At 38.4% G+C, this 27,810-nt stretch overlaps 1 protein-coding gene and 1 long non-coding RNA gene across 7 annotated transcripts in view; one reads left to right on the top strand and one right to left on the bottom strand.

The window, feature by feature from the left end:
* SNX16 (sorting nexin 16) overlaps window positions 1–5,016 on the bottom strand; it is a 63,318-nt gene extending 58,302 nt beyond the window's left edge. For 2 of the 4 annotated variants that reach the window (XR_005794117.1, XM_040487495.1), the window contains exons 1-2: window positions 4,852–5,016; window positions 2,630–3,104 (exon numbers count right to left, since the gene is read on the bottom strand). Coding sequence is in view for 3 of the 4 variants with exons in the window: in XM_040487495.1 (XP_040343429.1) it covers window positions 2,630–3,004 (375 nt within the window). In the remaining variant the exon portion in view is untranslated. Of the gene's footprint in view, window positions 1–2,629; window positions 4,300–4,851 lie in introns of those variants that run through there. The other 2 variants (XM_040487497.1, XM_040487496.1) reach the window with 2 other exon arrangements.
* A 52-nt stretch (window positions 5,017–5,068) lies between these two features.
* LOC121038052 (uncharacterized) overlaps window positions 5,069–27,810 on the top strand; it is a 322,789-nt gene continuing 300,047 nt past the window's right edge. For 2 of the 3 annotated variants that reach the window (XR_005794118.1, XR_005794120.1), the window contains exons 1-2: window positions 5,069–5,199; window positions 19,623–19,841. This is a non-coding gene — a long non-coding RNA (uncharacterized LOC121038052). The remainder of the gene's footprint in view (window positions 5,200–19,622; window positions 19,842–27,810) is intronic. The other variant, XR_005794119.1, reaches the window with a different exon arrangement.

Raw genomic sequence — 27,810 nt, 5'->3', positions numbered from 1 at the left:
ATGATATCACTATGTGGAATTTAAAAAAACGAATAAACAAAAAGCAGAATCAGATCTATAAATATAGAGAATTGATGGTTGTTGAAGGAAAGAGGGGTAGGTGAAAGTGCAAAATGGGTAAAGGGAGATACAGGTCTCCGGTTATGGATGAATAAGTCATGGGAAAAAGGTACAGCATAAGGAAAATAGTCAATGACACCGCAACAGTGTTGTGTGGTGACAAAGGGTGGCTACACTTATGGTGAACATAGCATAATGTGTAGAAAAGTTGAATCACTATGTTGTACACCTGAAACAAACATAACACTGCGTGTCAACTATAGTGATAAAAAACTTAGAAAAAAATTAAACATATCCCTAACAACAAAATTTATCACAACAACTTTTTTCTTGGAGGTCCTACTATACTGTCATAAGTTTATAGCATGAAATGTTGAAGTAAACATAAAAACTTTGTATCAAGAAAATCCAAGAAGAACTATTTCAATTATAAGTATATTCAGCAAGGTCTCCAGATACAGAAACACATCGACACACAAGACCATAACATATAAACTAGCAATTAACAAAAAGAAAACAAAACAAGGTATCAAGAACATCAAACAACATATTTCTCAGTATTCAGAAATAAAACTAGGGGCACCTGGCTGGCTCAGTTGGTAGAGTATGTGACTCTTGATCTTGGGGTTGTGAGTTTGAGTCCCACGTTGGGTATAGAGATTACTTAAAAAGAAAAAAAAACCACTAAAAAATGAAAGGCCTACGCTCTGAAAAGTACAAAACATTAAAAGAAGTTAATGACTTCCGTGTATGGATTAGGCTCATAGATGCAGAGACTCAGTGGTGTACAGATGTCAGTTCTCCCCAGTCTATAGATTCGATACAACTGCAGTGCAAAGAGCCAAGGATAACCAAGACAGTCAATAAGAACAAAGCTAGACTACTTAAGACAGCAGGTAGCCAGGCCTCTCATACTGCATTAGTAATTAAGGACAATGTGGAATTGGTAAATGAAGGGAAAATGGAACACAGAAACCCATATGTTCATGATTGCCTGATTTATGACATAAGCAACTGTGCAAATGTGGACAGAGTTGTCTTTTCAATAAAAACCGGACTACTTTATCCTATACGGAGGGGAAAAAAATGTCTTGACCCTTATCTCACACCACAGACAAAAATCAATTCCAGATGCTTTACAGATCTAAATGTGAAAGGTCCAACAATAAAGTTTTTGAAGAAAACATAGGCCAACATCTTTGTAAGCTGGGAATAGGTAGATTTTAAAAGTGTTACGATGCCTGGGTGGCTCAGCTGGTTAAGCATCTGACTTCAGCTCAGGTTATGATCTCATGGTTCACAAATTCAAGCCCCATGTGGGGCTCAGAGCCTGGAGCCTACTTCAGATTCTGTGTCTCCCTCTCTCTCTGCCCCTCCCATGCCTGTGCTCTGTCTCTCTCACTCTCAAAAATAAATTAAAAACACATTAAAAAGAAAAGTTAAAAAAAAGTGTTAACCGTAAAAGAACAAGTATTAATATATTTATATTTGTATAGTATATATAAAGCATATTAATAAATTAATAAAGCATATTTATTACTACGAACTTTTGTTTATCTAATGCATCATTAAGAAAGTGAAACGGCAAGCCACAGAGTGAGAGATAACACAATGCATGCTGTAAGAAAAAACTTATGTCCAAAATGCAGAGAAAACTATAAATCAAGTAGAAAAAACTTTGCCAAAGAAAAAGGAATAAAGGTCTGGAACAAATACTTCACAACAGGAATGTTTTGGCCATCCATCCAATGGCCAAAAACATCTTCAATTTAACTAGCCATTTAAAAAATGCAAATTAAGAACATAATGTGATATTACTCTATCCACCAGAATAGGTAAAATGAAAAAGATGAAAAATACCACACATTGGGAAAATGTAGAGTAACGAGAACTCTCACCTGCTTACAGGAGTATAAATTAGTACAACCACTCTGGCACATTGTTCATCAATATCTTCTAAAGCTAGGCATATAATCTAGCAGTTTTACTCCTGGGCAGATACCAAACAGAAACGTGTACATGTGTTTACTGAGTGACAAGTACCAAAAGGTTCATTGCAGTAGCATTTGTAAGAGCCCCAAACTGGAAATTCTACAAATGCTTCAACAGTAGAATGGTTTAATAAATTGTAGTATATTCACAAAAAAGGAATACGATCAGTAACAAAAATGAGCTACCTATAATTACACGCAAGTTTAAGGATAAATCTTACAAACACAATATTGAAAAGACCACACTTCAAAGAGTACATACTCTGCAATTCCATTTACAGAAGGTACAAAAATAGGCAAAATTAATGCAGGCTATCAGGAAGAGTGGGTATTGACTGACAGAGCATGGGGGAGGTGCATTTTGGATGCTTGTTCTGTTTCTTGATCTGTGTGCTAATTTCACAGAAATTTCTGGTTTGTGAAAATTCATTCAAATAAAACAAAGGTTTACTACAGCATGACAGTATTTAGAGTTGTAAAAACCACTTGAATTTTATGTTCAAGAAATTACAAGTATAGGTAACAATTAAACCCAATTTTTCACTTTCTACTGACGTATAGCAGAAGTTAATACTCACGGTAAATTTGGCTCTTTCTTCCATCACCTCATAACCCAATATAGTAGGTGTAGAAGGTCTATCTTCCAAACACACTGTTTCAGGATTTTGTTCCTCACTTTCTCTTGGTCTAGTAGAATACTCAATGGAAGAATCTGCACCTGTAAATTTAGTCCTAATGAGGGGACTGCTACAGACAGATGAAGTACTATCCATTTGATCAGGTACACTTGTCTGTTTAAAATTACCCATATTTGAGTCCTCTAACTGGCCTTTGGAAGAGTTTGAACTTGTTGAGATACTCCCAAAAGAAGAACTTCTTTGGTTTCTGTTGGTTGTAAAAGTGGAAGCAGAGTTCCCTATGGGCATAGGAACTGGGACATAAGGAGTTGCCATCTTCTTTTAGCTTTTGCAACAAACCTATACGCTGCTGAGTCCAAACATTTAGAGAATAACTAATATGAAATCCATTTTTTTCTTCTTGGGAATTCACTATCTAAAAATGAGAAGAACATATTGAAAGGTTAGTCTTTAATTTGGAACGTTATCCCAAAAACCCCCAGAATGTTCACATTCATTTCTTTTGATTTTGTGACACTCGGTTACTTTATGTGGAATGAAAACATGCCCCAAACCTCTTTCTTTAATCCCAAAATATCATCTCTAAGGACTCTCATTTGCAAGGTAAAGAGAGTAAAACTACTCCATAGTCTTTTTCTTGACTTTCATACTACAGGTTCTTTTCAATCTCTACTTCATTTCCTTGTGATAGATTTCTGTAATGTTCATTTTAACGTGATTTCACCTACATAGAAGAGTTGGAAACAGGACGAGTGGTAAATAAAGCCCTTTCTGAAACTTAATTGTCTGCTTATGGTCCTGACAGTTCTACATACAAGGAGGGAAGGAGGGAAGAAAAGAAAGGGAGGAGAGTTATTCATATTTCCGTTTGATTTAATTAGCAAAACTCTAAAGAATTACCCTGAGTAATAACAGTGAACCAGAAGCTTAGATGTTACAAAGCAAACATCAACTGCTCTTAAAATTTTAGTTTACTAAATACAGGATGAAATGTACTGGAAAAACTCCTGGTCAATTTAAACTAATCAAATAAAACCCAATGAACATTAAACTTATATCCTAAAATATGAAAAGGTTGAAAGTGAAAATGTTCTTCAGTCTCCAGATCATCAGTAATCCTGCTATGCTATAAACTGAGGGTAGTCAACAAATCTTTACAACTCATACTCCGTAATCTCTGTTGTCAAAAGGACCAATTTATCTTGTCTCAGAATAATCTCATAATTATACAATGAAAAAAAGGTTTACCACTAAGTTGTTAAATAATAAACTAAGAAACTGTAATAACTACAGACCTGTGAAATGGCACATAACAAAGGGTCTGCCTATCTTAACTACATCTATGCAACTCTACTAGTGAGAAAGGTAGGAATGGAGCTGCTTGGGCTTGGAAAAGATGCTGATGTAAGATTTTTAATTCAGCACGTGGCTCTGGGCAACCTTCCTCATCATCAAAGGTTCAAGAAACTCGAGTTGCTGATTCACTGCTCCTCGGTTCTGCCTGACGCTCCCCCCACACTCCCAAGAAGTAAATAAAAGTCTGAAATCTTATCCTTTTCAAAGCCCGTGGGATAGCCCTGCCCCTTGCTACTCAACTACCTGAGGCCACAGGGCTGGGGGAAGGACGCGCGTATCAACACAATCACTGACACGCAAAGAAGTGAGCGCTACCCAAACTTTAAGAAAACGTACTGGGCTCACTAATAGCGTGTTCACTTTTGCCTTGGCATGGAGATGCTCCGAAGCCTGACATCTTAGTCCTACGCTGGAAAAACCTTAGGCAGGTGAGGTGGCCCGAGCCTGAGCAACGAGGTAGGAGAGAGAAGTGGGTGGCGAGAGGAAAAGTGGAGAACCCAGGGGCAGTTCGACCTCAGGAGTGCCTTGTCAGGGTGAGCAGGCCACGGCATTTCGGCTCATTGGGTGGGAAGACCCACCGCTCTCCGGAGCTCCCAGGGGCCCCAAGACGGTCCCAACTCCGCCGCCCCGCGCGAGGCCAGCGCCTCCAGACGCGCGGCAGAGTCGACGGTGGCCTGAGGGTGGCCCGAAGGTTCCTGCGGGGCCCGTCCACCCTCCGGTGGAGTCCGCCAGACGCCCGCCAGCCAAGGGGGCGCAGGTGTCACTCGAAAGAGCGCCCGGGAAAGCGCCCGCCGCCTCGTCCCTACCTCAGCCCCCTCCGCGATCCCGTAGAGCGCGCTTCCCCGTGACGGTTAAATCCGACCCTCCTTAACCGCAGCTTTTCGTCTCCACCCACGGGACCAAGAAGCCTCACGTGACCTTCCGTCCCCCAAAGCAGCCGCTCTCTGCCTCAGCCCGGCTTTACCCGGCTGCCGCGGGGCCCAGGATCCCTGCGAGGTGGAGGGAGGGGCCAATCCGGGCAGCCTCTCCAGGAAGTGACGTCACGCAAAGAGCTTTTTCTCCCTCCTCCTCAGCCCCCTACCCCCCGGAGGCACTAATTCGAATTGTGCGTGCGGCTAGGGCTCTTTGGCAGCTGGGTTGGACCTAGTGTTGTGGTAAGAATTCTACTTTCTCTTCCCTAGCTTTATTTTTATAAACTAACTTTGAGAAATGGAGGCAAAGACGCCTAGTTTGCCGCACATGGGATCAGATTTCAGTTCCGTGGATGAACTACAGTCAGCATTGGTCCAGGCTCCTGCTTTGCATCCTGGGACTTGTAGTCATCACTAGCTTGGGCTGGTTCTAATAGATTATAAATTGTTTTCTGAAATCAGTGGAGCTAAGATCATCCCTTGATTTCTAAGGTTTTGGAACATTCCCAAGACTGGGAGAAATTGATAGTTGTAATTTCAAAATGACCATAGGAAGATAATATAGTTTGTGGTGTAATAAAGGGTTTTGGGTTGATATTTCCCTTCTTGTGTGAGTGTGACATAAAAAGAGAATTGTATGGAAACAGTAGACTAAAACATGAAGTAGTTTTCAGGATAGAGTTGGCAGTCTTGGCCCTGAAGTACCAGTTATATTCATGGGTTCTGTAAGTGAATAGGGGTATAGAGAGAAAAGAAAAAAATGAACCTTGGAGTAATTCCTTCACTTGTGGATAGGTCTGCAGGTGGTAGCAAAAGTTACTTATGATGAGAAAAACCTGACAGTCCAATATCAAGGAAGCCAAGGCAAATTAAACTTTCAAGAAGCAAAGGTGTACAAATACCACAGTTAAGAGGAGGAAGGATCTAGAAAAGTTTATTGAAACTGTCCAGGAAGAACTTCCTTCACGGATCATTGAAAGGAGCATACAGGATATAGATACCATGTGTTCTTTATCTATTTGGTATTGATAAATGTCTACATTTTACTTACAGAAAACAATCTGAACATCTTTTTTTAATATAAAATACTTTATTTTTATTATTTTTTTAATGTTTATTTTTGAGAGAAGAGCAAGCACGTGAGCAGGGGAGGGGCAGAGAGAGAGAGAGAGAGAGAGAGAGAGAGAGAGAGAGAGAATCTGAAGCATGCTCCATGCTGTTAGGTCAGAGCCCAATGCGGGGCTAGAACTCACGAGTCGTGAGATCATGACCTGAAATGAAATTGGATGCTTAAACGACTGAGGCACCCAGGCACCCCTAAAATGAAATAATTTTTTAAATTGAAGGTATAATTTACATATTATATTAGCTTCACGTGTGCAACATAATTGACATTTGTGTATATTGAGAAAATGATTGCTACAATCATCTCCATACATAGATCCAAGCTTTTTTTTCATGTGATGAGGATTTTTAATATTTACTTTCTTGGCAACTTTCTTTTTTTTTTTTTTAATTTTTTTAATGTTTATTTATTCTTGAGAGAGAGAGACAGACACAGCATGAATGGGGGAGGGACAGAGAGAGACACACAGAAAGAGACACAGAGTCCAAAGCAGGTTCCAGGCCCTGAGCTGTCAGCACCGAGCCTGATGTGGGGTTGGAACTCATGAACCGTGAGATCATGACCTGAGCCGAAGTCGGATGCTTAACCGACTGAGCCACCCAGGTGCCCCTTAGTAACTTTCAAATATGCAATACAGTATTAGTTGTCATAGTTACCATACTGTACATTATATTATCATGACTTACTTTATAACTAGAAATTTATACCTTACCTTTTGACTTCCTTTACTCATTTTGCTCATCTCCCCTCCCACCTTTGGCAACCACCAGTCTGTTCTCTGTATCTATGAGCATTTTGTTTGTTTTGTTTTTTAAATTCCATGTGTATTCTGTATGTGAGTGAGATCATATGGTATTTGTCTTTCTCTGACTTATTTCACTTAGCATAATGCCTCCTAGGTCCATCCATGTTGTCACAAATGGCAAGATTTCATTCTTTTTTTTATGGCTGCATAGTATCCTGTGCATCTTCTTTATCCATTTATGTGTTGATGGACATTTTAGTTGTTTCCAAATCTTGGCTATTGTAAATAATGCTGCAGTGAACATGGGAGTCCATACTTACTGAGTTAGTATCTTCATTTTCTTTGGATAAATATCCAGAAGTGGATTTGCTGGATTGTATGGTAATTCTATTTTTAATTTTTTTGAGGAAACTCCATATTGTTTTTTTTTTCATTTTTTAAAAAAAATGTTTATTTAAAGACACTTTCTTTTTTTAAAGTTTATTTATTTATTGAGAGAGAGAGAGAGAGAGAGAGAGAGATGGGGAAAGACAGGGGCAGAGAGAAGTAGAGAGAGAATCCCAAGCAGGCTTTGCACTGTCAGTGCAGAGCCCAATGCGGGCCTGAACTTACAAACCGTGAGATCATGACCAGAACCAAAATCAAAAGTCGGCTGCTTAACTGACTGAGCCACCCAGGTGCCCCTATTTATTTATTTTTGAGAGAGTATGCACACGTGAGCTAGCACAGGAGTAGGGGAGGGGCAGAGAGAGAAGGGAGAGAAGATCCAAAGTGGGCTCTGTGCTGACAGTAGAGGGCCTGATGTGGGAGTTGAACTCACATACAATGAGATTGTGACCTGAGCTGAAGTTGGATGCTCAACCAACTGAGCCTCCTAGGCGCCCTTATCCTTTTTTTTTTTTTTTTTCTTAAGAGAGAGCCTGAGTGGGAGAGAAGGGCAGACGGAAAGAGAGAGAATCTCAAGCAGGCTCCATGCTCAACACGGAGTTTGACACGGGGCTCAATCCCACAATCCTGGGATCATGACGGAGCTGAAATCAAGAGTCAGATGCTCAGGACACTTGGGTGGCTCAGTTGGGTAAGTGTAGGATTCTTGTTTTTGGCTCAAGTCATGATCTCATGGTTTTATGAGTTTGAGCCCCACATCAGGCTCTGTGCTGTCAGTGTGCAGCTTGCTTGGGATTCTCTCCCTCTTCCTTCCCCTCCCCCCGTCACAATGTCTCTGGCTTTCTCAAATATAAATAAATAAACTTAAAAAAAAAAGAAAAGAAAAAAGACGCTCAACCAACTGAGCTACCCAGGGGACTCTCCATACTGTTTTCCACAGTATGGGAATGTAAAACAATTTACATTCCCACCAACAGGGCATGAGAGTTCCCTTTTCTCCACATCCTCACTGACATTTGCCATTTCTTGTCTTTTTTGTTTTTTTTTTTCAGTAATGCATGAGTGTAGTTTAATTTTTTAAAGTAATTTTTATACCCAGTGTAGGACTTGAACTCAGAGCCTCGAGATTAAGAGTCTCATGCTCTACTGACTGAACCAGTCAGGCGCCCTTATTTCTTGTGTTTTTGATAATAGCCATTCTGGCAAGTGTGAGGTGATATCTCACTGTGGTTTTTCTTTAATTTTTTTTTATTTTTATTTTTAGACCTTAATCTAAATTCCAGTTAGCATGCAGTGTAATATTAATTTCAGATATACAATATAGTGATTCAATACTTCCATACAACACCCAGTGCTCATCACAAGTTCACTCCTTAATCCCCATCACCTATTTAACTCATTCCCCCATCGCCCTGCTTTCATCGTGATTTTGAAGTGCATTTCTATGAGGATTAGTGACAACTGAGTATTTCTGCATATGCCTGTTGGCCATCTGTATGCCTTATTTGGAAAAATGTCTATTCAGATCCTCTGCCCTGTTTTTAATTGGATTTGTTGTTGTTATTGAGTTGTATGAGTTCTTTATATATTTTGGATATTAACCACTTAACAAATCCCACATGATTTGCAAATATTTTCTCCCACTCAGTAAATTGCCTCTTTGTTTCATCGATAATTTCCTTTGCTGTGCAGAAGGTTTTTAGTTTGATACAGGCCCACTTGTTTATTTTTGCTTTTGCTGCCTTTGCTTTTGAAGCCGGTTACAAAAAAAAATCATTGCCAAGACTCATGTCAAGGAGCTTACCACCTATGTTTTTGTTTTTTGTTTTTTGGGTTTTTTTTTTTTTTTTTTTTTTTTTTTTTAGTAGTGTTATGGTTTCGGGTTTTACATTCAAATCTTTAATCCAGTTTGAGTTAATTTTTGTGTATGGTGTAAGATAGTGGTCCAGTTTTATTCTTTTACATGTGGCTGTCAAGTTTTCCCAACACCATTTATTGAAGAGACTATTGTTTCTCCATTGTATATTCTTGGTTTCTTTGTTGTAAATTAATTGATTGCGTAAATATGGTTTTATTTCTGGGCTCCTGAATGTCTTTACTAATCATGAAAGAATGTCCTGTGGTTGTCAGAGTAAAAGTCACATCATCATAGTGCATATGTAATGGTTAGTCTCTGTGCAATATTTTAGTTAAGTTTGGATGACTGTATACAGCACATACAAGCAAATTGATTTGTATACATTTTAGTTTGCAGAGTAACAACAGCCTATTTTCCTTCCCTTTCTTTAATTTTATGTAAAATGTATACATCTAGCAGGATATTTTGAGCCCATTCTAGATACAATTTTATACAATCTCGTATAGATATTTGTAATGATGGGGTAAGGGGTGAGTTTAGGGAGAGAGGGAAGAATGGCAACAACAAAAACAAAAACAAAAAGGAACAGCAGAAAAAAGTATGTGCAATAGGCAAACATCTCTTGAGGTGGCTTCCTAGAGTCTCACATTTCCCCCTTCTCTGGAACTCTCTGCTTCTATAAGGTTGGGCCCCTGGTGGCCATCTTTGTAATATGTTAGTCTTACAATGTGTTGTCATGGTTGATTGTGTCTGAGGAGGACATTTGACCTAAATTGTGTCCAATGGATGCTCTCTCCTAGCAATTAAAAGAAGTAGGAGGAAGATGCAGACTGAAAGTCATAGGAGGTGAAGTCAGATAAAGGAAATTCTATGGTAAGAGGGTCAGTGAAGTCCCACTGCTGAGGTCACTAGAGTTGAGCTGGTTCCCCCCATTCTTGACTTTTACCTGGAGTTCATGAGATACCCTAGTGTACTTTCAATAGATTTGCTTTTTGCTTACACCTGGCCAGAGTTGCTTATTCTGCTCATACCCAAAAGTACAAACTAATAGGGCAAGTTGGAATGAGGCAAACTAAATATGAATTTTAAAAGTGGATAAAATGCAAACACTTCTTTCTAAGAGATTTATAATAACTAAAATAATATAAAACAACAACTCCTTTTCAGTTATTATTTTGGCATAATCTCATGACTTCCCTAATTCATGAATGTTCTTTTTCATAGGCAGTGTTTCTGTGATTTAATATTCAGGATCTGTAATCTATTTTCTATTTTCTCACTGCCATGAAATTGTAAGGGTCCAGAGAAAGAACCACAAGTGACCTATTCTAATTTTTTATTTTTAATGTTTATTCATTTCTGAAAGAGAGACCGAGCGTGAGTGGGGGAGGGGCAGAAAGAGAGGGAGACACAGAATCCGAAGCAGGCTCCAGGCTCTGAGCTGTCAGCACAGAGCCTGACGTGGGGCTTGAATCCACGGACTGTGAGATCATGACCTGAGCTGAAATTGGACGCTTAACCGACTGAGCCACCCAGGCACCCTAACAAGTGATCTATTCTTAAATTAATAGGTGGTGACCAAAGTAGTAACAGGGGAACACAATAACCAACTTTATTGCGGTTAACCTGTGACTTATGGAATCACCTAAATCTATGGTAGGAATTATATGGCATTTATAATGGCAGAGAGAAGATCCTCTTCAGTACTACTACCATTGATTAATGATTTCTACTCATCATATTATATAAAGAAAAATTTGAAGGCAGATGTGGAAGTCCTACTGGAAATACAACAAAGAGATCACATTCCTTCACAAAATCACGGTTATAATTTTAGAACTGAAAGAGACCATAAAGATAATGGGGATAAACCTCCATTTTAGAGGTAAGACTACTGAAGAAAACATGCTAAAAGATCTGCCTGTAATCACAGACCCCATGAATCCTGGAGTCCCAAACTAGTAAGCTTCTCATCACACATAATAATAAGACACCCTTTCCTGAACACTTCTACACTCTGTTGGGTCCTAACGTCTTTCAGCCCTCCAATAGTTTCTTGCCTCTGGTACATTCTCCATTAACATTTGATGCCTGGGAAGTCTTCCTGGATTTTATGCATGAGGAAGGCCTGCAATGGGCCTTTAACAGTTGGCAGGAATTGGTTAAGTAAAGAAGGAATGTAAGGGACACCAGACAGAGTCAAAGACTTGAGAGAGGACTTAACGCAGTGTAGAGTGTTGTGGGACAGTGAGGAGGAGACCAACGTGATTGGACTGAAAGTCCAAAAGTAGAAAGATGAGCTCATATTCATTCCTCAAGTTGTCTCAAATAGAATCTCATCAGTAAAACCTATCTGATTTCCTCGGATGGAATTAAGTAAGCCTCTCCTCAATGATCCTATTGTATCCTATTGTAGAGGTAATCATCACATTATATTTTGCATATGTATTTATATGTGCAGCCTAAGGGCCAGGATCATATATTAGATCTGTGTGCTGACAGTACCTTATATTGTACCTGAATAAGGCAGTTACTTCATGCATAGTCCCCATAATTGCTATATATATATTTTTAAACCTGGCCCACTTATTCACATTTCCTATAAAATCCCTTCAGACATTTGCATTTTCAACTTCTATTTTAGGGAATAAAATCGAATCCTTTGAGTCAGCCTATGAGCCCCTTCGTGAACTGACTTCTATCTACTTTTATAGCCTATTTCCTCCAGTTTAATTAATTAGTTAATCAACGAACCAGCCATTTATTGAGTACCTATCACATGCAGTGAATCTCAAAGTCCAGCCATATCAATTATTTCCCATTCTGAGCTCTTCATTTTCTCCCTTGCTAGCATTTGTTGTTGCTTTTGCCTGGGAATTATCTTACTTCTCTCATCCCATTTCTGAGTCCCATTTCTAGGTGACCACCATTCCAGAAGCTTCTGTGAAACCCCCTCACCCATGGCCTCACACTTCCCCCTGCAAGCTTCTGCTGTGGCCTTACTCCTATTGGATATGATTGTCCCTGTGTGTCTGCCTTCCTGAGTAGAACATGTGCTCCTTGAAGCAGAGACTGTGTCCTTTTCTTCTCTACTGGTTGGCAGAAACTCTGGCATATATGGGGCCAAACTGAATGAATAAAGGAATGACAATCCAAAGTTTTCTCATTGGATTAGCTTGGTGGTTTAATGTAAAACAAACAAATGCATCCATAGTCTCAGTGGAATTTGATTTCAAAGAAGTGACACTTGCTCTGTAAACAAAGTGAAACATTTGGTTAAAGAGAAAGGATTCCTTCATTTGTTCAGAGTAATTTGTAGACTGCTGGATTAGATGATTTCTAAGGTCCACTTAAGGTCTAATGTTTGGTAAATTTATGTGTGTCATTTGACACCTGAAGTAGATAACTGAACGAATATCACAACCTGGTTAACAGTGCTAAGATCTATAAAAGGCATTAGGCTGAGCAAAAATAGAATGGAAAAAAAAAAAAAGCTAAACTCCTGAAGTTAAATAGACCAATGAATCGATATTATTGTACGTTTAAGTCTGTATCTTAATTATGTTTGAGATATGCTTCAACTCCTGGTATAAATATGGGGAAGGAATTCTGTTTTCTGAGGTCACAGTGCCAAATTTCAACATCCTAGTGTGTAAGGGATCTTTCTAAAAAAGATAACATCTTCAGGGGAAAAATAAAGCCTTAGAAGAAGTAGCAAGTCTCCTACATCAGCACCAGGATTCCTGCTCACCTTGTAGGTGAGCTTCTTACCATTTCATGGAGGGCTTAAATCATCTAGGTTACCTCTGGTCTTTTGTTTGGATTACTTCCACCTTTTTTTTATCCATAACATGCAACAATAATATTTTTTCCTATTTTCTATAGTTGTGGAAAATAAAAATTATCATGCTTCTTAAGTGCTTAGTCCAGTGCCTGGCAAACAATAACTATTATTAACTCTTGAGTCAACTAGATAGCTGAAAGATAGACAATATTAATAATAGCGTGTGCAGATATTTGCTGAATGAATGAACAGCAGTTAACTGTGGGCAGAGAATTGCACTATTGATTTTATGTGCAATAATTTATTTAATCCTCACAATAATCCCACGAAACAGGTACTATTATAAGTGATACTTTACAGATTGCATCTCCGAAAGGCTGATGAGCTTGTCCTTTTTATATGGACAGTTACTCTCTGAGGGGTTGTCTTGGTTGGCAAGGTTAGGACTCAAGCTTAGTTCTATTTGTCTTCAAAGCCCATGCTCAGATTTCTACCATGCCATGCATTCTCTGTCATTGCCGCAGGTAGATCCCAGACCCTCAAAGAGCCACACTTGGCAAGACGTTGGTTGAAAACAAAGTCTTTGGGTTTAGTTTTAGGAACTCCTGGGGTCTTCATCCCATGTCACACTACGGTAGCTAGCTTAAGTAATTTCATTTCTTTTTTTCTTTTCTCTTTGACCATTACCTAGTTCTAATATAATGCATGCACCCTAGGTTTCGCTCCTAAAATAATTGATCTTGATAAACCAATGTTTTCCTGTGCCTGTTCTATCCTCAGCTTCTCTGTTGTTAGTCTGATTTACTCTCTGGCATTATTGATTTTGATGTTTCACTTCTTTCAGAGTCCTCCTTGAAAGACTGTGTAAACCAGAGGCATTGGGAAGGAGTTAGCCATGCGAAGTATGTGTCTGGAGGGGAAGTGAGGAATGTAGTTGGGAAAAGGTGTATCCCAGGCAGATAAGGTGTTGAGGATTTTATATAGAGACTGCTTAACAATGAGAGACAAAGTTGTTTGAATTGAATTAAAGACTTGTAGACATAAAGTTTTAATTTTTTTAATGTTTATTTATTTTTGAGAGAGAGAGAGACAGAAAGAGAGAGAGAGCGCGCACAAGCAGGGGAAGGGCAGAGAGAGAGGGAGACACAGAATCCGAAGCAGGCTCCAGGCTCCAAGCTGTCAGCACAGAGCCCAATGTGGGACTCGAACTGATGAACCATGAGATCATGACCTGAGCTGAAGTTGGAGGCTTACCCGACTGAGCCACCCAGGCGCTCCTAAAGTTTTAATTTTTATATGGTGTCAAATAGCCTCAACTCTGAGGAGCCAGATACTCATGCTCATTCAGCAAGTATTTGTTGAGTGCCTACCATACGTGCCAGGCACTGTCCTACGCATACAGGTAGTTGTCAGTAACAGTAATATGCAAAGCCACTCTTCTCCTGGAGTTCGCATTCTGGTGAATGTTTATATGGGGACAGACGATAAACAAAACAAGAAATAAGTTTTAAGAATTTAGCTGGGTTCATGTTCTTTGAAGAAAATAAACTAATATGATCAGAGTGGTTGGGCCAGGGAGAAGTGCAGCAATTGTACACTGAGGCATCAAAGCAGACGTCTCTGAGAACGTGTCTTGATTGCTGAGATTTGAACGTCTAGAAGAAAACAGCGTTGAACCAAGTGGGTGTCAAAGCATTCCAGGAAAGCTGCCTCACATGATCTGTTGGAGGAAAAAGGAAACCAGTTAGCAAAACTGCTTCCTTTTCCTTCTTTTAAGAGCTCCGATTCCAGGAAATAAGATGTCATTTGTTTCTTTAATCACATGTGTGATCCACATGTCTCTGAGACCTTGGATTTTAACATTAGCACCGAAATCTTGCTCATTTTAAGCTCCCTTTTCGTTGTAAGGAATTCTTTCCTACATACCATTAGAGTCCTCAAGGGGTACCTTCTGTGCTCCAGGGAATCTGTTCTGGTTATTGCTCCCTGTCACCGTTGTTGGATGAGTTGCTGTCACTGCTTTTGCCGCTGGCTGAGTCATGCTCGCCTTGACAGCCTCACACCATCCTTTCCACTAACAGAGATTAATTCAGTGTCTCTTGAGTCAAATTCTTCATACCACGAATGCAAACTGGAGGTCTTCCAGTAATGCTGCCTGTCTGTTGGACTGGGGACCCGCGGTGCAGCAGGGTGCCATTTGAAATGGAGAACTCTTCTTCTACTTTTGCTTGGATCCTGAAGTGTTACAGAGTTTGGTGAGCAAGCCCTTTCAGTGTTGTTCACAAAGTCTCTTTTCCCCAGGGAGAACCATACCATGTGGGTGGCTGCGTGCTCCTATAATATAGCTCTGTCAATAGTGGACCTTAGTACTTGCCAGCTATCTGAATCTCTCTGTGTCTGGGAGTGCCTGCTTTATGTATCTAAGTGAGAGTTCAGAGTTGACTTCCCACCATAAAATGCTAAACTGCCAGATAGCTGCTTTCTCAGCCTCCCTTGCTCCTAACGTATGGATACATGCTCTAGGCATTGCTAATCACATGAATCCTTTCCTCTGCCTTCCATGTTGGTGGTCCAAGGTACACAGTCTAATGCTCAGTGGTAGCAGCTTCCTCACAAGACTAGTTTTATGCTTTTTTTTTTTTCCTTGGCTGCATTGTCCCCAGGCTTCCCGGATGGTCTGTGAGCTGTCAATCTCTTTTTGAAATTTCTTTATTCTTAAATTGGATGGAGCCACTTTTGGCCGCCTGCCACATAGGGAAGTGAAGAGAAGGGCCAAAAGAAAGGCCAAGAAAAAGGAAAGACATAACTCCCATGCTTGGGGGAAAATATTCTCTTCTTCTCTTCAACTGGGTATGAACAAGGAGGCACAGAGTCCCGATTGCCATCCACGGTTATCTTGCAACTGCAAGGGAATCACTTTGGGATGATGCATCCCCATATGAGGTGGCAGAATGAAGAGGGGTAAAGCATCTCGATGATATCACTGAACCTTTGATTTTACTTTATCTAGGACCTGTTTTACTTCTGATCTTAAAATTTTCTGAGATAATAAATTTACTTATCGATAAACAAGCTTAAGTTGGGATTTTCACTTGTTGCTACCTTTAGTACAATGAATGCAAATAATAATGCCTAGCTTTTATTGAGAACTTAACATGTTGTGGGCACTTTGCATTCACTCAGTAAATACTCATTGAGCACCTACATATGTTAACTCATTTAATTGCTATAACAACCTAAATGTTACAATAGCATAGTGTTGTGTATGCAGGTGGATGTATTGACTTAAATTTAGACAATGCATAGGTATAGGCCTGTATAAATGTATATAGATACAGATATAAGCATGTGTGTGGTATAGATGTGATGATGGTTTTGGCTTTGGGTGTAGATAGAGATATACATAAAGATGAAGATATGTAACTAAATGATAAATGAGATTTATCACCTATGGCAGCTAAATCCCAAAGCTGAGGATGCCAGTTGCTAAGTATTCCATGTCCTAAGGGTACAGTGCACAAGTAGCTGGAGTCAGGAATCTTCAAAATTTTCATTGAGGGGTGCTAGTTCAAAGAAGTGGTCCAGTCATCAGATTCACTCAGGTGGTATTAGAAGAGGCCTAAAGAGAGAGGATGGTGTGGAGAATGTGGTGTTTGTGAAGAGAGGCTGTTCCTTTCCCATCACAAGAGCTAACAGTTTCATCAACAGTTTTTCAACCTTATCAGGATGGTCAACTCCTTAGCTTAGGATATGCCATGTACCCATGCTTCTCTCATTCAGCTTGTTTCACATTTTAATACCAAGTATAGTTAATATGACTTGTGGGACTAGTAGAAAATATGGCTCACGCTTGCTGAAACATTAATAAGAAAATGTATTGGCACAATTACCGGAAAATCCAGAAGCAGGACAGATTGTAGGTTTAGGGTGATCTGATGACTTAATAATTCTGTTTTGTCTTCTGTGGTATTAGGCAAATTAGCCTTACAACGTAGGATGGCTGCCAATAGTAATGAAGTGCATGTATGTTTCCTTGTTTATTCTTGTGGGAAAAAGAACTTCCATCTAAATGTTCTAAGCAAGAGTCCTGAGATTTATTCTGATTGGGCTGTTTAAGTCACGTGATCGACAATACACCAGTGGCAGCAGCCAGGGGAATGAAACCTGTTTGCTGGCTTAAGTCTACCTCTGGTAGACCTTGAATTATCTTTACCCCAAGTACATGGATTGGATGAGGGATGGGGTGTTTATCTGAAAAATCTGGATGCTGTTAGGGAGAGAGAATGGAACAGGAATGCTGAAAAATAATATTTTCTACAAAGAGAGTTAATGACACAATGAGGGGTGTTCATTGATGGAGATACATGCAAATCCTAGATAAGAGGCCGAAGAACTTAGATTGTGTCCCAGTGAATAGGTAAAGATATATAGCTTTTAGAGAAAGGTTGGGATGGTTTTGAAGAATTCTGTATCAATAAAGATCAGTTTATATTTCCACTGCGAACTGTATTCAATTGTGGAGAGTTCTGTTAGGTGGTGCCTCATACAGACAGGAAGTGCATGTCCCTCTCTAGCCAATCAGAGGGAGAGGCATCAACTTCACTGTGGCTGTTTAGTGATGAGGAACATCTGCCTCTTCACAGCAGTCCAGCTGGAAATGTGGGAAAGTTGATCTCCACCCCAGGTTTTCTCTTCCTTAAAAGTGAAGAAATATACTCTGCGGAACAGAAAAAGATGGGGCACACCACTTAACGTTTATTTCTAAGTTGGCTGACTATTTCTACTTGAATGTCCTGCCAGCACTGTAAAGCTACCATTTCTTCAATGTCCTTCCTCCTCCCATCTTGATGTTTCTTCCCCTCTCTACTTTCATTGGTGATGATATTCTTACCTACCAGATCACCCAAAGCAGAAAACTTGAGAATTGTCCCATATTTCCACTTATCCTGTTCTTTACACCCTGTCAGAAGCAGTCCTTTGTTTTCCAAATACTTTTCAAAACTGTTTTCTCTTCCATTACCACTACAAACAAATACCTTCCTTCGGGCATGCACATATATTGCCTTGGACCAGTGCAATTAGCCCCAGATTGGTATCCTTGACACAGGACGTTCATTCTCTACTTTTGCTACTAGAGTGAGCCTTCTGGAACACAAATCTGGATGCATTATAATTCACCTACTGAAAATCCTTTATTATTGCTCAGTCACTTAGAAGATAAAATGCAAAACTCTTTAGCCTTGCAAGTGGCACCCAACAACCTTTGTGATCTGGTCCCTGCCTACCACTCTAGCCTTATTCCTCATTTTGTGTTTCTCTCTCTTCAGTCCACATACTGGATGAATTGCTTGTCATACTCTTACGTGTAGTATACTACATATAAATACTCTTTATAACTTCATGTGCACTGTAACATCCGTACCCATATAACAATACTGTGATTACTTAATTTTATTCACATATACTTGAAATATATATTGGTTGATGTATATCCCAATGATGAAGACAGTGATAAGTGAAGATAATGTGAAAACTGGAGGAGAATATCGAGATAACTTGAAAATGCATTAATATATAACTTATTTGTTTTAAATTTTTACTTCTTGTTATGCTAAGTGAAATAAGTCTTACAGAGAAAGACAGATACCGTATGTTTTCACTCTTATGTGGATCCTGAGAAACTTAACACAAAACCATGGGGGAGGGGAAGGGGGAAAAAAAAGTTACAGAGAGGGAAGGAGGCAAACCATAAGAGACTCTTAAAAACTGAGAATAAATTGAGGGTTGATGGAGGGTGGAAGGGAGGGGAAAGTGGGTGATAGGCATTGAGGAGGGCACCTGTTGGGATGAGCACTGGGTGTTGTATGGAAACCAATTTGCCAATAAATTTCATATTAAAAAATAAATAAATTTTTACTCTTTTCACTAAAACACATTTTTACATAAGCAAATTATTAAGGGTTTTTTTGTGAGGCAGAAAGAACTCAAAAAAACAAAAAGAACTTCTATGTGTATATCTTTAAACTATAGATCTTCAAGGGCAGAAGCCATGTGGAATATATTCTTGAATTACTAGTACCTGCACAGCATCTGGCATGTACAAGTTGCTAAGTGAAGGTCTGTCCAATGGATGAGTGAATGAATGGATATAAAAATAAAATGTTAAGTTGATGCTCTGGATACCAACTATCATGAATTCTGTCACAGAATTCTATCACATAAATTCTATCACTATCACAGAAGTGCTCATTTCAAATGGTGAATTTGCATGTGTTTTCGTGTATGTGTGTGTTATTACACAAGTACTTACTGCCTGAAGTGACAACAGAAAAAATTAGAAAGCAGGTTCATCACAGAGGACTTTTTGTTTACTTTGCCCCCTCTTGGCTATTCCAACCATTCCTTTCATCCTGCTAATTCCCGCCTTCAGAGTTCAAGTTTGCTGGAAGGGATTAGGAATATACAAACTGCTTGCTAAAAGCTACCTAGTTCCTCATAAGAACTCATGATGTATTTCTTGAGTATTTCTAGGAGTGCAATTTCAGAATGGGAACTTTTTTTGCCAGAGAGTTGAAAAGAGGAGGCCAGGTAATGTGTAATGTAGTAGAGGGGGGCAGTCTTTGAGAGAGACTAACATGGTAATAGTAATGTCCACTTTTTTAGAATCTGCGGTGTGTCTGGCTCTATACTAAACTAAACACTTTATATTGTCTTATTTAATCCTCAAAATAACTCTTCAGATACTGTTCTTATTCTGTTTTTCCAGATGAGGAAATTGAGTGTTCACATTACTATGTCTTTTCTACAAATTACACCAAAATGAACATTTGTTATGCTCATGGATTTGTGGATCAGGGATTCAAATGGGGATGGCTTATCTCCACTTCACAATGTCTGAGGCCTCAGGTGGAGCACTTGAAGGCTGCGTCTGTCATCACCTGAAGACTCATCTGCTCACATGTCCAGGCATTGATGCTGGTGGATGGTAAGTACTTCCGTGCTATTTTCATGTGGACTAATTTGCAGTCCTAAGAGCATGGCAGATGGATTTTAAAGGTAAGCGTTGAGAGAGGGGAGAGAGAGAAATCACTTCTATGATTAGCCTTGGACGTTATAGCAGTGTTAACTTCTGCCATATTCTGTTTATTAAGTGACTGTGTGACTATGTAGAATGCCCAGTTTCAAGAGGCGATGAAACTGACTTCTCTTGATAGAGGAGACACAAGGTTCTGAAGCATAAATATCGATGTAGCCACTTTTGGAAAATACAGTTGACTACACAAAGCCTCAGTTTAAATAAGTCTCCCAAACAGCTTGTAAATGGAGCAGCTCCAATGGGAGATTAGATTTACTTGTCTCTAACTTTCTGTGTTTGCCACTTGATCACATTGTAGAATGCTACCAGATCATTAAGATCTTAACTATATATAAATAAGCATATATATATATATATATATACGTGTATACATATGTATACATATACATATGTGTATATATATATATATGCTTAAAAGAACTACTTATAAACTATATGTAAATAAGCAAAAATAGTTATATGAACAACTTTAATTCAGAGTTTAGAACCTTTCAGAACCTTTCATATATACATGTATACATGTATACATATATATACATATACATATGTATATATATACATGCTTAAAAGAACTACTTATAAACTATATGTAAATAAGCAAAAATAGTTATATGAACAACTTTAATTCAGAGTTTAGAACCTTTCAGAAGACCCCCAGGCTTCCAGATTTGCAGATCACCAAGATAATGGTATAATGGTTTGTGCCTATTTTTTGTACCTTTCTAATGTTACCTATTCACTTTTTCCTTTAATTATGTTATTTGTGCATGTGTCTTATAACTTACTCCCTCCACCAACATAACTACCCTGCTTATTTTATTCAGGGTAGGATCTTGTCTAATTTGATTCACCTTTCTACCCTGATAACACCTATTATGAGAAGCTTGCTCACAATAAACTCTCAATAAATGCTTGGCAATTGAATTAAAAATAGCAGTTCATACTAGCATAAAATAGCAGAATAGTGTGACTTTGTTATTGTTGAACTGCTCTGGGATACTTGGATTATGGGTATTGTGAGGACCAGATTAGGTAATTCAAGTGAAAGTGTTTAAAATGTCAAATGTGCTTTGTGATTAAAAGGGTAATGGTGGCTTTGGTCCTGGAACTCTGATAGACCTGTGAGGAAAACATAGAGATGTTTAATTTTTGGTCTTTAACCTGTGGCATGGGTTGGTTTTCTAGGAATAAATGTAAATCATGGTCACAAGGTCAAAATAAATATAGCATTGCATGGTAGGAAAAATCTCCTCAATATGTCACTCTATTATAATTTTAATATAACTCATAACTAATATTATGCTACTTGTAATATTTTATTTTGCTTTTACTCTCAAAAATATGTCTTAGAGATCTTTCCATGTAAGTACATATAGAGTTACCACAGTCTTATATTACTATCCATAGTTCTGTGGTATGGGCACACTGTATTGAAACAATTCCCTATTCATGGACATTGATCCTATTATTTTCTTTTGTTGAAATTATAATGTTGCATTGACATACTAGTGGATGGCCAGAATTTCTTTTTTCCTTTTAAGTTTATTTTATTTTGAGACAGAGAGAGAGCGAGCACACAAGTAGGGGAGGGGCAGAGAGAGAGGGAGAGAGAGAGAATCCCAAGCAGGCTCCACCCTGTCCCTGCAGAGCCCAACATGGGGCTCGAACTCACAAACTGTGAGATTTTGACCTGAGCTGGAATCAAGAGTCGGACTCTTAACCAACTGAGCCACCCAGGTGCTCCAGAGCCGGAATTTCTAGAGGATGGATTCCTGAAAGTGAATTACTGGATGAAAGGATATACTTTTTAATGTTTAAAATTTTGATAGATATTGGCAAATTATTCTCTAAAATGGCTATGTGGATATACTCCTACCAATATTTCTCTGTATGTTTTTAATGCCGACTTTGATGTGATTGATCTAGGAAAATTATAGTATATTACGTCAAAGAATCCCCATGTCAATAAATGAAGGATTTTGAATTGACCTCTGGTTTGAAATTCTTACTCTGCTACTTACTTGTTGTATGATCTTGGGTTAAATTACTTGTTCTTTTTCAGCCTCCATTTTCTTCATCCATAAAATATAGGCAATGATAGCAACCTTCCTGGATTGTTGAAAGAGTAATAAATAAGACAACTACATATGTAAAGTGTGTGGTGAACTTCTACGAGCTAAGTCTTATATAATGTTCAATTATTTTTCCTTTCCTTCATCAAATTTTTATTTAAATCTAATACCTCAAAATATAAGTCCTGTTTGGGCCCTTACATATCTTATTACAAAGTCCAGCTTAAATAACTAAATTTTCAGAAATATAATTTCTTCTGAAATTATAGATTAAATTTCAAAAAATATATACTTGGAAAAATGCATTTTGATTCTGCTGACTTTAAAAAGCCATACACCTGGCACTGTAGTTTTTTTAAACTTTCTTTTAATTGCTCTCTTTGGCTATATAATAATAATCATTGCTTCTTGACACATTTGTGTCCTAAAATATGTGCTTTAGTAGTGCTGTGTCATGCTAATCCTGGAGGAAAGCTAGTTTTCCTATTTTTATTTTCAGAGCTGATGTTATACCTTAAGGAAATATTTTTTAAAAGTTGGAGTTTCTACCTATTAATATCAAATGTTCCTAAGAAAAAGATAAAGGACATCAAAACTTCACAATTATACTGTAACCCTTGATTGTGTTTCCAGAAATTACTTGGGCTGAATAAAATTATTTGGTTTGTAATGAGTTTTAGAAGAAATGAAGAGAATGGAGGTATTGGAAAATGAAGTGTGTCTCTTAATTGAAAAGACTGTTACTTTCCAATCTAAATCAAATTATTATGACAGTGGTTTCAAGCAATTGGAAAGAAGAATTATTCTCTGGAAATAATGAGTTCATTATATAACCTAAAAATATACGTAAAAAAAAAACTTTTTGGTTGTCTTTCTGCTGAAACAAATGAGTTAAAAATGAAAATATTTTTATTGTTCATCTGCAGAATTCATTGTTTTTCAAAATAATGTATAAGCATTAGAAGATAGGTGTCTGATTCCTTTCTGGAATTTTCATTTTTGCTATCATGAGATGCAAACTACCTAAAAAGGAACTGAAACTATACATATGCTATATAGGTATAAATATATTAAAAATTTTTTTCCTTTTTAAGTAAAGGAAACCCCCATTGTGGGGCTCAAGCTCACAACCCCAAAATCAAGAGTTACACACTGTACAGACTGAGCTAGCCAGTCTGTACATATCAGTCTGTACTGATATGTGGACCATGCAATTCATTATGAGGCATAGTCCTTAAAACTCTTGGAGTCTTGTGTTGCTTGGGTTTCCACATTTTGGAAATTGAAAAATTATCACATTTGGTAAAACAATGTGATAATACTAATCTGCCTGTCAATATCTAGTCAATACCTATTTTTACCTATCTGTCCATCTGTCACCAATTTACAGTATACATACTCTGCATGTTACTCTTTTTTCTCTTAAGTAGGTACTCTCTTCTTTTATTTATATGTGTGTGTGTGTGTATATATATATACACACACACACACATACACACACACATATATATTACTGTGTCAGTTATACTTCTTTTCTTTCCAATTTTTGTATAAAATTCAGTAGGTTGAACTTTTAGAATAGAGGCATTTGGGATCAAATGCTCATAGAATCACATCAAGCCTGTTCACTCTTAAATAGTTGTAACTGTTTGAAAATCTTTCTTGTTTTGAACTGAAATTTCTGATTTCATTTCACAACCCTATGGTTCCTTTCCCCTTTTCCCTTCAACTCAGTTCTCTTCTGCAGTCTTTTACACTCCACTTTGAGGCTCTAGACAGGAAATATTTTGTAATATTTGTATGTACAAATATATGTATATATCCCTCTCTGGTTACTTTCTTTTTCTGTACTCTGATTATTAATCTTACTCTCAGATTTTAGTGACAAACAATTCTAAGAGTTATCACCTATGTTCCGACCTATCTATATGCAGAGTGAGGGTAATAAGTAAAATAAATTTGAGATTATCAACCAGTGTGATTTCTCTTAAGTCTAATTCTCATTCTTTCTGTATGCTGTTCTCAAAGATAAACCTTCTAAAAATGAGTGTCACTCAAATTAGTATCTCAAAACCCTTCCCTAACTCTATACTGTGTTAGAGATGATGTGTAAATGCTGTATCGAGTCATTGCAGACCCTTTAATCCATCTTGCCAGCACTATTTTCAACTGTTCTTTCACCAGAAACTTTAGCAAAATAAATCCGCTTATTGCTCTCTGATAGTGTATTGTACAGAGGCCAGGCTGTTTTACTTTAAAAAAAAATTTTTTTTTTAATGTTTATTTATTTTTGAGAGACAGAGAGAAAGAGAGTGAGTGTGGAGGAGAGGCAGATAAAGAGGGATACACAGAATCCGAAGCAGGCTCCAAACTATCAGCACAGAGCCTGACGCGGGCCTCGAACTCTTGAACCGCGAGATCATGACCTGAGCTGAAGTTGGACGCTTAACCAACTGAGCCACCCAGGCACCCCTAGGTTGTTTTACTTCTTGCTTTGCCACCATCTCACTGTTTAGTTTGGGTGATGTGTCTCACTAAAAAAGGACTGGTCGTAGTATCTACTTCATAGGTTATTAGGAGGAGTAAAACTATTCATACATATAAAATCCCAGAAAATTGTGCATGACACGTGAAAAGAATGCAGTATATATTAGCAAAGAATGGCGATATGCCTCATTGAGTTTATTTTCATATACTATTCGTTTTTCCTATAAAATCTTGACTGTTTTGTCTTTAAGCCCTCCCTTCCTTCAAAACACATTTCAGATGTAATCTTTCGCATCCTTCAGTGATGCCTTCCCTTCTGAAACTGTGTTTCTTTTCTGTGTCATTGATGCAGTGCTTAGTTAGGGTGACCACATTATTATTCGAGTGGGGACTCTTTTAATAGGAAAATGAGTACTTTTGGTAATTACACTGGGACAGCTGGCATAAATTGACTGACCTGGGCAAAGGGGCAGATGGTTATCCTCTGAATAGTAGAGCCTTAAGTTATCAAATCTGTTATTATCAAATCAAAGCAAACCTTATCTTTATATGCAAATTGTTATGGCAGATCTCCTATTAACTTAATTGTCAGGAAATGAGGTTCATCAAAATGAACCTCACCTGTTTCTGGCCATTCCCAGAGTACTACTTCTCATCTGTTAGGCACAAATACCTCTTCTCTTCGGTCTTCATTTGATCCTCATTCTTCTGCCTTCCTGACCACTGATCCTTATGAGACAGTCACTCTACCTGGTAGTCCTTGCATTGCCCAGCTCCACTGACTCCCCACCTTCCCCTCCTTAATCTCCACACTCATCCTTCTCTAGGCTCTGGATAGGAGGAACTACTCCCACTTGTATTGTTCCTTCCCAAAATGCATGCACCAAGCCTTTCTTAATAACCCACAATACAACTGACACCTATGATAATTCTTGCTTAGGCTTCATTGATCCATCATGGTTGAAAGAAGAGGCATTTAAGTCAGAGAATTCCTAACAACCACTGCCTACACCTATGCACATTCTGGTTGCTCAGAGGCTCATTCTTTGCCTTGCTTTTAGCCTATCTCCGCTGACTCGGGACAGCTCAAACCCTACCATTTGAAACACTCCAGAATTCATAGTCTTTTTCATGTATCAAATGCTCCCATCCAAAAAGAGACAAGTTTCTCTATACACAGGTTTCTCACCCCTCACTCTCCGGAACCCAGCCCTCTTGTTTAATGTCTTTTAGGATGACTGACGATAGGAAAACTCCTCCTGTCTGGGGAAACTCCACCCTGATCCTCAAGGATGTGGTTTGGTTCTATGCTCTTGATAAGGTAATCGTAAGAGACTGACATTGGTATATTTCTATAAAACTGGGATATTTAGCATTATTCATCATTATCTATTACATAGTATTTGCTACTTTGCTACTTGTGTCTTTATAAATACATTCTATAGCCTTAACTAGATTGCGTGTTCCTTGGGTGTAGGTGTGTCCTCTCCCTGGCAAAGTTCCAGACACAGAAATGGTGTTCAATGAAAAGTTTGTGTTAAATGAGTGTGAGGTGAAGAGGTAATAGAAAACACTGCTAACGTATGAAATACCTACTCCTTCCTCATGTATTGTTTCTTCCTTTTGGACAGTAGTTTATGTGTAGAACACCTTTCTATGAATCTCTGGGTCCTCTTGGTAGTGCTGTGTTGTGTCCTGGTCTATTCAACCCATTTTTCTGGCCCGTACTGCTTACACTGTAACATAGCTTTCCTTTTGGGCTAAGTTAGTCTTATATTCTTAGCATCAGGCACAGAACTCAAACCTTGGTGAAAGGAGAGTTATGAAGTGAGATCTACCAGAGATAGGAGTCACAAAATCACCAGTATTAACGCGGGGCTGCTGGTGATTTGTGTTAGGAAATTCCCTCACCAGCGTTATCTTCTTCTGAACAGACCTTCAGTAGCTTGCTCTGGCAACTATTCAATTGTGTAATACAGAAATATTCCTCTCAAGTATAAATTTTCCTCTTTTCAACTCTAATAGTTCTCACATAATAATATATCTTTGTCAACCAACATTTTCGTGTGTGCTCCATTGGATATCAAACATGACACAAAACAAGGAAAGGTCTTACTCTTTTATCAGTGCAATGTTTTCTTCTATCATTCATGCTGACCTGGTGTCAGCAGCTATTTCACAGACACCATCATCAGTACTTACAGTTAACCACAGAGATGTATTCCCAGATTTTGACCTTTGTTCTAGATACTGAGGACAAAGAAGAAGAAAAAAAATGATACTTCGTCTGAACAGAAAATGATGGAAGAGTCAGTAAAGGTAGCACTGAGTAAAAAATTCTGCCATTTATTATAATTTAGTTTTAAGAATGTTTTTTAAAATTACATACTCATTTTAGCTAAGCATATTGAAGTCTTCCAAACAGCTGCAGATCTGTTATTTTCATTATTTTAGTCACTGTCATATAATTTTAATGCTGTGCATTTTGATGGGCATTATATTTTCTACCTGGTTTGTGAAATAAGAGATAAAAATCACAAGTTGGTCTTTGGTAGTAGGTTAATGGTAGTAGTTATCTTCTACTTTACGCACTGTGCAGTAAACTCTAGGGAGTTATTTTGGCAAGATATGGAATTTAGTCTGAGAAGTTTTTAACTGAGTATCTGTTGGGGACCATTGAAGGGGACAAATAAATACTACCTCTCTTCCCCAAGAACAAGGCAGATGGAAGTCCAGATATTATCTGTATTTCACATAAAGCTAATATTTCAAAATGTGGCCTGTATCTACATATATATGTGTTTCTCAATACAGAATTCTGGAATTAGGCCAATTTTCTCACCAAGTCATAAGTGTCTGAATTCAAGCAGCTCCCTGTACACATACCACAAACCAAAGGGCAGGAATCCGAGTCTGGAGCTGAGTGGACTGCCCACTCAGTGTAAGCAGGCCCTTGCTGAGAGAATGGAAAGTCTAGAGGAAAGGGCTTTTGTGTCTACTTTCTCCTTCCAGACTCACCAGTCATATAAATCATTTAGGGGATCATGAGTGAGGGGGTAGAGGGAGGTTAGGGGTGATGCAGTTCCCTCTGCATCAAAGGAAACGGTAGGAGTGGGCAATCAGTATCTGTCACTACTAACATTTCTGAGGTTTTTGCATTCAACAATCTGAGTTAATCCATTGGGTTTAACTATTAAATCTTTGGTCAACCAAAGTTATAGTCATACCAGTGGGAAAAAGGGCAGCAGTCTCTCACGGTGACCTTAGAGTCTGCTCTGCAAATACTAGTCACTGCTTTA

This window comes from Herpailurus yagouaroundi, unplaced genomic scaffold (genome assembly GCF_014898765.1).
Source record: "Herpailurus yagouaroundi ecotype Mexico unplaced genomic scaffold, PumYag 165, whole genome shotgun sequence".
Classification (NCBI taxonomy): domain Eukaryota; kingdom Metazoa; phylum Chordata; class Mammalia; order Carnivora; family Felidae; genus Herpailurus; species Herpailurus yagouaroundi.
The sequence above is the reverse complement of the archived record's forward strand: the minus strand, read 5'-3'. Positions and strand labels throughout refer to the sequence as shown.